Raw genomic sequence first — 11,403 nt, forward strand, 5'->3', positions numbered from 1 at the left:
ACTCATGGTACTTAGTGATATGCTTGTGTTGATTGATTTTACCTAGCATGCTTGAATTAGTTATTTGATTGCTTTGAATTCTTGTTATGTGTAGTTAGTGAACACAAATCTGCATGAACTTGACTACCTAATAATATAGTGAACACTAGTTTTTTGGAGCTAAGATCAAACCAATCTTAGATTAGTATTTGAATCATTACATCAAGCTGTGTTAGAGAACTCATATTATGACTGTAATTGTGTTTAGATTAATCAATCTTTCATGGCTCTAATCTTATTTAATAATTGATTCTATGTTAACTATTGTATGACCATAAATAGATTTACATGAATTGATTAATAATTGGTAGATTTAGAATTAAATTACTAATACTTCTTTAATTGGTCACTAACAGTAATAGTTATAGCTAATGTATAACCATTGATTGAAAGCAGATTCGAACTAACAGAAGTGCTTTGTTTATTAATTGAGTTTCGTTAAAGGATTAAGTTCATCTAAACTTGCAAAATTAGATAAAAACCTCTTCTTAATTTATGAATAATTAGATTAATTTAGTAGTAAATAGATTAATTAATAACACCGTTCCCTGTGATCGACACCCAACTTACCAAACTATTCTATAATTCGACTAGATACACTGCCTAGGTGCATTTTAGTTAGTTAGTTAGTTAGGTTATAAATTTTAAAATTAGTGGGTACTATCGTGCACATCAATAACTTTTCCCTTCACTTTGCCACTTTCATTGTTAATTTTCCTGAGAATACACATGGTTTGAAAAAATCAACATAATGTTGGTGAGTTCATAGGTTGTAATAGTTTTATACTTAGAATAGTTTTATCTTTTAATTTTTTGATGAAATTCTATTCTTCATGACTTTTCTTTTTAGGATATATCACCCCTTTTGTACTATGCTACAGCTTCTCTTTAAAGAGTGTTTTTACCTCTTTTGCTTATGGTTACATACTATTATCACTTCAAGGCGTTCCCATCTAGGTAATGTATTTTATTAAGGTTAGTTGAACATTTGTTACAATGAGTTCCTATAATTGAGCTTTCGACTAGATATTGGCCCCGCACGATGCTTCATCTGACATCGTAAAATAGTCTAGAAAGTTATGTTTGTTGTGACTTGACCATCGAGGTTATAGCTAGCAACCGTAGGTGGGGGTATTAGCCTCGTATAGATCTATACATATATTTTCCGCTCACTTAAGATTTAACGATTATAGGTCGAGGTTAGCTGAAAACTACAGCTCAAGGATGAATAGTATCGATCTCATTTAACAATTGTTTTGTTTAACCTTATAGCACTCTTTATTGATCTTTTTATTCATATCTTTGGTTTTTCTTTAATATGATTCTCTTACATGATTATACTGGTGTGTGTGTGTGTGTGTATATATATATATATATATATATATGATTATCATAGTTTTTGATGTTCTTGATATGATATTTGGGTAAAATAACAACTAGGTACAATATTTATCCTTAGACTTTCGTCAACGTAAAAACTAGGTATTATGTTACCCTAGAGAATATGTCATCATAACGACTAGGTATAATATTATCGTATAGTTTTGGGCGGAGTTTCTACCAGGTATAATATCATCTTATGGTTTGTGCAGCATAACGACTAGGCATAATATTATTCCTACAATTTTAGCAAGATAACTACCAAACATACTATCATCTTAATGTTTCATACATTTTATAAACTACTGATATATTACAAATAATAATATTTTGTAAAATCAATAATGTAGTATTTTAACATATTTTGCCCCCTGTAAAACTTTTGAAAACTGTAAAAGTGGGGTCGTGAACTCACCCTAGTAACAGGAATCGCGAAAGCAGGGTAGCTTCGGGACTCAAGAGCTCGAGTACTGCTCGTGATGAGACCACTTCGATCGGAGAGAGGTAGAGGCTTTAAGAGGGGTGTAGGAAAGGGTCTGCTAATCATTGCTATTTATAGCAGGTTTTTAGACCGTGTGTCGAGCGATTTGGTGTGCACACCACATAGAGTGCATCGCGGCTGCCATGGGTCACTTTCTTGTTGAGCCACGTCACCTGCAATCTTTGCGAATCCAGCGTCAGCGTGCCGTGCATGGCACGCCTGGTGTGCGCACAAAAATGAATTTGAAAAATTCATATTTCTTGTGGATGAGCTTCGTTCTTTACCCTCTTTATACCCATGCGATGCTCTCGATTAGTACTACAAAGTTTACTTTAGGTTGTTTTTTACAAATTTTAGCTTTTATCTTTTGACCTAACGGGGTATCCATAAATGCTTTTATAAAATTTACAACGCCTTCATACGAGCTCCGTTCTTTGCATTCTTTGTCTCAAAATTCTTATCCTAAGGAGTATTATGACTTTTCTTTTTTGACTTAGCCAAAACTTAACCGATATTCGTACTCTTTTTACATCTAAAATTATTTACGTGGTTGATTTTTATATTCGGTAAAAACCATAAGTTTTTTACACGAAGTCAGATTTTTACTAAATTTATATTTTTCAAATCACGTCGTCGTGTATTTTTCGAATATATTAACCGTTATAGGTGTTGGTACGACTTTTTGTGCATTTATTTTTGAGTCTTATCGCCCAAAATAGTCACGTTCTCACAATCGTGTAAGGTTAACTACAGATATTTATTAATATATTATTGTATTTCTGTAGCACCTGGTTCCTGGTACGTAAATCTTATTTGAGTATTTTACATTTTTAGCTTTGGACTCGACGAGTCATAGGTCCGACTCGTCGAGTAGAGACGGGACCTCGGGACACGTTTAAGTTGGCGACTCGGCGAGTCCATATCCTGGAATCAACGAGTCACCACTGTTGGATGAAATCCTAAGTTTCAGGGGTTTGCACCCTATTTAAACAACATATCCGCCCCAAGCCAGCCCCCATTCACCCCCAGAGCTCCCAACCCTCGTTCTAAGCTTGTTCATTGAGAGTTTGAAGCAATTGTTGTGTGTTCTTGAAGGTTTTGAGGCAAAAGGGGAGTAGATCAAGAGGAAGGGAAGGAATCCAAGCATCTTTGTGCTCTCTCAGCAATTTCTTTGAGGTATAACCCGTTTTCCCCCTGTTTCTATGCTTATTACTTCATTTAAGTCATTCTTGAGCCAATCCCCAAGCTTGTATGTGCAATATAAGTCGTAATAGGTTTATTGGCCTTTAGATCTAGGCAAGATTGAGCTCCAGGAGCTCAGATCTGTTACCTTTATGGACCCATGTTGCTTGTTCACCCTAGATCTACCCTTTTGAGGTATTTTGAGCCCTAAATCCCTCATTGGTGAGTATCGACACGTAAAGTTGGAAACTTTACGTGTCATTCATGTTCTAGGAACCCAGATCTGTGAATGACATAGACTGGAATCAAGCAAAATCGCGTATATAGTGATTGCATGGCGATGACTCGGCGAGTCGTTCATACGACTCGGTGAGTCTCCGAGTTGTCCCCTTTTCGTTGTGTCGAGTGCGAGTAGTGAGTCACGGGGTGTGACTCAGTGAGTTGGAAGCCAAACTCATCCATGGAGGAACTCGGCGAGTCCATGCCCTGACTCGGCGAGTCCATGCCCTGACTCGGCGAGTTCAAGGCAATCTCCTTAGATCAAGAACAGACTCGGCGAGTTGTTCATACAACTCGGCGAGTCACAGCATAAAGTGTTCTTCGGATGAAGATGAACTCGGCGAGTTGTTCATACAACTCGGCGAGTAGGATGAAGGACTTGAACCTCAGTTTAGAAGAAGAACTCGTCGAGTCAACGCCTAACTCGACGAGTAGGGACGGGATCCAGGACAATCGATTGGATAGGGACTCGGCGAGTTGGAGAGCCAACTCGGCGAGTCGGGTCAACTGAAAGTTGACTCTGACTTTGACTTAGGGCATGATCAGGGGTAAAATGGTCATTTTACCCAAAGGACAGTTAGCAGTGTTTGATTGAGTATGTTGTGGGAATTACAGCCGGAGGATTTCCGGAGCAGCAGTAGGCAGTCAGTTCTCTACCATATTAGCAGCTATTTCGAGGTGAGTTTCCTTTCCAGTAGGAACGGGTCTAAGGCACCAAGGCCGACCCGTGTAGACGAGATGTTAGTACTAGAGTGTGGGCCGAGCCTGTATCTTTGGGTTTAGTCAAGTATGATATATGTTTCAATATGATAGAGTTGCTTATACTTGTTGTCTGTGTGATACTTGTATATTATTGATTAGCGGTGGAGTGTGGGCAGGGCCCGTATCTCTCCGCGGTTGGAGTGTGGGCTAGGCCCGTATCTCCCAGATAGTAGAGTGTGGGCGAGGCCCGTATCTCCCGGCTAGCGAAGTGTGGGCAGGGCCCGTATCTTCACAAGTGTGGGCAAGGCCCGTATCTCCCAGCTAGCGAAGTGTGGGCAGGGCCCGTATCTTCCCGAGTGTGGGCGAGGCCCGTAACTCCTAGCTGAACGTTGTTCGTTAAATGCTTGCATGGTATGAGGTATTATGGGGGAACTCACTAAGCTTCGTGCTTACGGTTTTCAGTTTTGGTTTCAGGTACCTCCTCAGCCAGTGGAAAGGAGCCGGCGCGGTAGCAGCACGTCACACACACACACACACACACTCTCTTGTTTCCGCAGTTACGAGCTTATTCTGGGATTGATACTCTGATATTTGTTTGATCGAATGTTGTGGTTTTAATTTGGTTTTCGATGAGAAGTGGTTCAACTAAACAATGTTTTAATTGTTAACGTTTTTTATGTAATGTTTTATAAACGAAATTTTTGGACGTGAAATTTTGGGTTGTTACAATTTCATTATATATATATATATATATATATATATATATATATATATATATATATATATATATATTAAAGGACATGGAAAGTTTCAACAAGAAACTTTCGATGTTTATACTTTTAACACTATATTTTTACTTTTTCTTAATTTTGCCACTAAAGTTTCAATAAACTTCTTCTTTTTATAATTTTGTCATGTTATTAGTACTTTTTCATATTTTTGTCACTAAATTTTCACTTTTACTTCTTTAAAACCCTTTTTCTTTATTCTTTTATAATTTTACCACTTTATTTTTATTTTTTTAAATTTTGCCACTAAAGTTTCAACAAATTTTTCCTGTTTATAGTTTTGGCACTTTATTTTTACTTCTTTATATTTTTGCCACTAAACTTTCACTTTTAACCACTATATTTTTACTTTTTTATAATTTGACCACTAAAGTTTCAACAAACTCTTGCTCTTTAGAATTTTGGCACTTTATTTTTACTTCTTTATATTTTTGCCACTAAACATTCACACTAAAGTTTCAATAAACTTTTTCTTTTTATAATTTTGCCACTTTATTTTTACTTTTTCATATTTTTGTCACTAAACTTTCACTTTTACTTCTTTAAAACTCTTTTTCTTTATTCTTTTATAATTTTACCACTTTATTTTTATTTTTTTTAATTTTGCCACTAAAGTTTCAACAAACTTTTCCTCTTTATAGTTTTGACACTTTATTTTTACTTCTTTATATTTTTGCCACTAAACTTTCACTTTTAACCACTATATTTTTACTTTTTTATAATTTGGCCACTAAAGTTTCAACAAACTCTTGCTCTTTAGAATTTTGGCACTTTATTTTTACTTCTTTATATTTTTGCCACTAAACATTCACTTTTACTTCTTTACAACCATTTTTCTTTATTCTTTATCATTTTCGTCTACCGTATTCTTGTATCATTTTTTTCCTAAAAAGATTCAGTTTTGACTTTTCTCACATGTTTTTTAAAATTTATCAAAAGTGCTCCGTTTCTTTAATCCATTTACAGTTTTGTCTCTCATTTTTCAAGATTATTTTATTTTGATACTTTTTTTTCTTCTATTATCAACCCGAACTTTTTAGCGTTTTTTGTCAAATGTTTTCTAAAATGTTGCTAAAATCAATCATTTTTCTTTATTTTTTGTAGTTTTCATCTATCATATTATTCTACCCTTATTTTTCTAAAAAGAATGACCCGTACAACGCACGGGCCTTTTCCTAGTTCTTATTATATTACATATGTCTTTCCGTACTAAAAGGACCGGAAGAATCCCAATGACCATCCTCACCATATGTACTTTTTATTACACAAACCCTAACACCTTTGTTTTCCAAAAAAAAAACCACCTCTATTACAAAAGAAGAGTTCAATTATAAGCACACAAACTATCCCCAAGCCTACCATCTTCTTTCCTGGCCAACACTTTCTTCCATTTGACCTAAGGCTATGGGGAGTGGTCACACCCATCCCATCGGAAAAGTGTTGTCACCTATGTGTCACGTCAGCTTCACCACCAACCCACTAAACCTTGAAAATGGTTACCACTACACAAATTCCTTTTTTTTATTATTTTTTTTACTTTTTAACATTATATTAAATAAAAAACAAATTACAAACCATAATTTAAAATAAAACCATAATTAATATAAAAAACACAAATTAAAAAACAAAAACACACATTACATTAAAATTAAAAACACATTACATTAATATAAATAACACAAATTAAAATTCTTAAATTCTTAAAAAAAACATAAAAAAATTAAAATCCTAAATTACTTAAAACCATAAATAAAATCCTAAATTTCTTAAAACCATTAAGATTAGAACCTAAAGTCCATATTTTTCCCGGACTTGTCGTTGAATTCTAAGAAATGTCGCAAGATTTTCCGGGTCGAGATCCGGGGGGGGGGGGGGGGGGGCTTCGTGTTTATGATTTGAAGATCGGTAAGAGCTATTTTTTGGCGGTTAGCGGCTTCCGACGAATCGTATTTTTTTTCAAGAAAAACTAGAGCTTTATCTATGGATGTCGCAAGCTCGCTGTCGCTAGTTGCCGGTGCTTTTCCGCTTGAAGACGCTCCTTTTCTCGCTTTGTCCCGTCCCGGTGGTCGACGAAGTTGGACGTTCGGTGGGCCCTCCCCCTCGGTGGCGTCGAAGTCATCGTTGAGGTCGATTCCAAAACCCACGTCCGACTCGGACGTTCTTGCCCTTTTGTTGGAACCGGTTGTAGATCCCGAATGCGCCATTTCCGGATATAGAACCCATTTTGGACCGTTACGACAAACTTCCCACGCTTTTTGGTGGCCGAACGGTTTACGGTTGGTGGTAACTTTGTATTCGTAGGACGCGGTTGCTAAAATGTTGAAGTCGGTGCTACCACTTCTATGCATATTTTTAAGCTTGTCAAATATGTCATTGAATTTGGTGCAAGCCGCTCGTAAGTCACGCCATTTTGCGTTGATCGAGTCGTACGTCCGCTCCGTTTTCTTTCCTAATAACGCGTGGAAATTATCTAAAATACGACACCAAAAACTTTGACCCGATTGTGCGTTGGCGACATCCCCGTCTTGGGATATGAAAATCCAAGCTTTTACTAAAGCTTCCTCCTCGTCTTCGTTCCATGCGGTAATCTTTTTTTTTCTTGGATCTTTGGTTTTTTTTTTTTTGCCTTCGACGAGTTGGTTGTTGTGTTTCTTGGACCCGTTCGTCGTCATTGTCAAGATTTATAGGTTGAGATTGAGATTGTTGAAATTGTTGAGAAGGTTGTTGAAATTGTTGAGAAGGTTGTTGTTGAAAGGCTTGGAATTGGGGTTGATTGAATTGTTGTGGTTGTTGTTGGTAGAAGGTTTGTGGGTATGAAGTGGTAAATAAAGTTTGTTGTTGGATTGGAGAGGTTAGCAATTGCATATAACTAACATTTGCATTTGGAGTGTTTGGAGTGTTGGAGGGCGTTTGGGGTGTTTGGATTTGAATCCATGTTGAGAGAAAAAAAAATATATGAGAGATGAAGTTTTTTTGTAGAAGGTAATAAAATATAGAGAGTGTTTTTTGAAGTGTAAAATGTAAGTAGAATAGTGGATAATTTATAGGTGTAAATATTTGTGTTTAAATGGTAGAAAGTAATTTTTTTTTTATGTTAGAAACGGCTATATAGCCGTTAGTTTATAAAGTTCTGACCGTTACAAATTAAACGAATTGTGATTGGGCGTCTTCTCGCGTCTTTGGCACCACATCACCCGCACCCCACCGACTTTGGGGGCGGTGTTCACGCATGGAAGAGGTTGCCACCTCAGCCCTAGACGCGTGAAACTACCCCATACCGGGTAGCCTAAGTGAGTTTTTTACTCCGCTGTCATTTCCAACAAATAACCAATTTCTCACAGATTAAATAGAATCTATAATTTTTTGTGGAGCACGAAAAATATTCATATAATAAGAGGCGTTGCTTCCAAGAATAGACTTGATGAGTGGTAGCCTTCCACCAATCGAACGAATTTTTACTTTCCATATGAATAACCTAGAAGTGAATTTGTCAATAAGCTCTTTCCCACTGTATTCTAGCCAAGTTGGACCCCGCTATAAGACCAAGATACATGAAAGGTAATTTTAGAGTCACATACCTAATAATCAAAGCTATATGTTCCACTTCCATAAAATTAACATTAATACCCACTAACTTGCTTTTATGAAGGTTAATCTTAAACCCACAAAAACAACTGAATAAGCAAACAATACTTCTGACATTATCTTCGGCCACTCGAGGTGATTACACCCTGTTATCACTACTAGGGCAATAGTGACAAAAAGTTGGGCATTACATCAGAAATTGTCAAAACCTATAAACTCAATTTATGGATGTTACAGCCATCGTGATGAGTTACGTACAAGATTACCACTTCCCTACTAATCTAATCACTCCGATAATCACTCCAATTTATTCGTTAGAAGGCATGATTATATTGAGATACAAAACAATTAGAGATTTCAACCATTTTTTACGTGTTAACTTTTATGAATTTCGTTTTCTCGATTCGATAGTAGTTTGTAAACTGTAAACACATTTTGTGATTAGTTTATGTGTTCAATGGACAAATTCAATTCAATCGATAATTTTTACATGAATCTCAACACCACTACACCAGTAACTTTAACAATAGATAATTTTTCTTTTTCCTTTTTCTGTTTTGTTGTTAGGTGTTCACCGAAAACCCGATTAATTTCTTGAACTAGTAAAAGTTTTTACATCACAATCTTCGCAACAAAACTCATATTTTGCCATGAACATACAACTTTACATGTTCAAGAAAACACATCGACACCATTTACATGGATGAAGCTCCATGGCCAAGCGTTTGTTCTCTTCTCCATCCACATGCCATTCTTTTTCTCAATAGCCAACCATCATCAAAGGTTCGTTCATTGCCATGATCAACTCGGTTTTATTCTATACACACTTGGGTCTCTTGTATACTAATGCCCGATTGATGAAATTTTGGCACTGGGTTTATGTCAGCTTTTGCTCTCTTTGAACTTCTTGAATCATCATCCGAAGTTAACACTTCATGAGACCAAACTGGTTCTTTGTATTCAACGCTATAATCAAAACCGAAAGAGTCTAAATGGTTGAAACTTTGCTCCATCTCCTTGAACATGCTTTGTAGTTCCCCAAAACTGTAGCTTTTCTCCTGTCAAATCCAACAATTTCCGCATGTTAGATTCAAATTCGATGGTAGTAATACAAGTCAAATTTGGATTTCTTGAAATCAAAGAGTAGTTGTTCACCTCTTTCTTTACGTTTTCCATTAAAGATGACATCTCTTGCAGAAAATCAGCAAAACCCTAATCAATTAAAGAAAAACATGATAATTGAGTTAGTACTTCATAATTGCCGATTAATTAGCGAAACTATGATGAAAGATTGAGAAATTGGGAGATGAAATTTTAAGAACAAATGTAAACAGAATACAATCATGAACAGAGGAAATTACCTCGTCTTCTTCATCTTGAGGATCATAAAATCCAGCATCGTACATTGATCTCTTCTTCTGATTTGATAAAACTGTTTTATTTCCAAACAATTAGAAGAAAGGAATATTAATCAAAGTACGTGTCAGTTTGTGAAAACAAATTGTATTCGTAATATAACAAACCGATTATTTATTACCTGAATAAGCTTCCTGAATTTGTTGAAATTTACGTTTAGCTTTCCCTAAAAGCGATGGATTCTTCGTCCACTTATCAGGATGCCATTGCTACACCCACACAAATCCAGTTTCATCGTCAGAATCTGTTCGTATACAAATCATATATTATCAGATGAAGCAAGAACGAGAAGAATACCATTACCATAGCAAGCTTCCGATAAGCACGTCGGATCTGATCGTCGGACGAGTCCATAGAAACGCCAAGAACATCATAATAAGACGGAGATCCTTGTTTCGACCCCATCTTCTAATTTCCTCAAATTCTAATCACCACCAACAACAAATTAACAAACTAAACTCCTTTTCCCCCCTAAATTCGTCTCCCTTTCTTGGTTTTCAGTAATGCAGGTTGAAAATACGTGAGGCAGTTAATGCGGCGGAGGAGAATGGCTTATATAGAAAACCATTAATCGGAAAGTCGGTTTGATGAGGTGGGTCCATTCATAGTTCGATAAATATCAATCAGCATCCCAAAAATATCTACTCTGAGATGTTGTTGTGATAGGTGTGTAGAATGTTCTTTACCTTGAGAAAAATATCTTGGGTGTTCCAAATAGGAGCAGAAGTTTCCAGACTTCATCAGGCTTCTTGCGTTCACAACTTTTGCGCCTAAGTCGTTTTCACTTATATTTCGAATATTTCAATTCTAAACGACACAAATGCTACAATAATACAATTCACAAGTCATCAAATTGTAACTTTACAATTTTTATTTTTATTTTTTATTATACGAGTGAAAATTTCACGTTAATTTATGGTTAATAGTGATTTTACGTAGTTTCTATTATATATTTTTCACCTAACACAATTTTTATATATAGATGGTAAACTTTTTATCTGTTTTTGCCAAAGGCAGGTGGTGGGTGTATGTGTAGCACCACCGCATCTTGCAGTGAGTGCCACATGGCTTGCAGTCGGTGACACCAGCGGTGTTTTACCGCGAGATGCTTTCTTTCTCTCTTCTCTTAGTATTTGCATGAGAGTTAATAAAGCAAGATGTACAAGCTAGTACTGCATATATTGATATATATATTCTTCATGATTCAAGAAGTCTTCTCTCACATGAGCCTCTGATGCCATTTGATTCTTTTCTCTAGACATGACGTGTCTTATTCTCACCCATGTAAAACGTTGCTTACCATATCTTGTACAAGCCTCGATATTTCCAAATTCCAAGCCAGGCGATATGTATTTTTCTAAATGCAAAAAGTGCAAAAAAATGATTACGTATTATCTCTTCTTATAAACAAAACATATCGCATGACGTCACTTTATTAATTTTACGTTATTATGATCGACTTATAGTAAAATTAAGTGAGAGATACCATTATTTAGGTTTTAATGAGTAAAGAGGAATTAGGGAAAAATAGGTGGCATCTAGATTAATAGA

At 36.0% G+C, this 11,403-nt stretch overlaps 1 protein-coding gene across 2 annotated transcripts; it reads right to left on the reverse strand.

Moving 5' to 3' along the window:
- Window positions 1–8,925: 8,925 nt before the first annotated feature.
- On the reverse strand, window positions 8,926–10,590 carry LOC145099994 (uncharacterized). 2 transcript variants are annotated; one of them, XM_079037442.1, is made up of 5 exons: window positions 10,150–10,590; window positions 9,974–10,061; window positions 9,798–9,868; window positions 9,592–9,648; window positions 8,926–9,494 (listed from the first exon to the last, which is right to left on the reverse strand). In XM_079037442.1, the coding sequence occupies exons 1-5, from the start codon at window positions 10,255–10,257 to the stop codon at window positions 9,249–9,251; spliced, it is 570 nt and encodes a 189-aa protein (XP_078893568.1). In that variant the 5' UTR covers window positions 10,258–10,590; the 3' UTR covers window positions 8,926–9,248. The 2 variants fall into 2 exon arrangements, with proteins under 2 accessions (XP_078893568.1, XP_078893569.1); XM_079037443.1 differs by having other exon boundaries at window positions 8,929–9,494; window positions 10,156–10,587.
- Window positions 10,591–11,403: the final 813 nt, after the last annotated feature.

This window comes from Lactuca serriola, chromosome 4, assembly GCF_051521515.1.
Source record: "Lactuca serriola cultivar US96UC23 chromosome 4, Lser_US96UC23_V15, whole genome shotgun sequence".
NCBI classification, from domain to species: domain Eukaryota; kingdom Viridiplantae; phylum Streptophyta; class Magnoliopsida; order Asterales; family Asteraceae; genus Lactuca; species Lactuca serriola.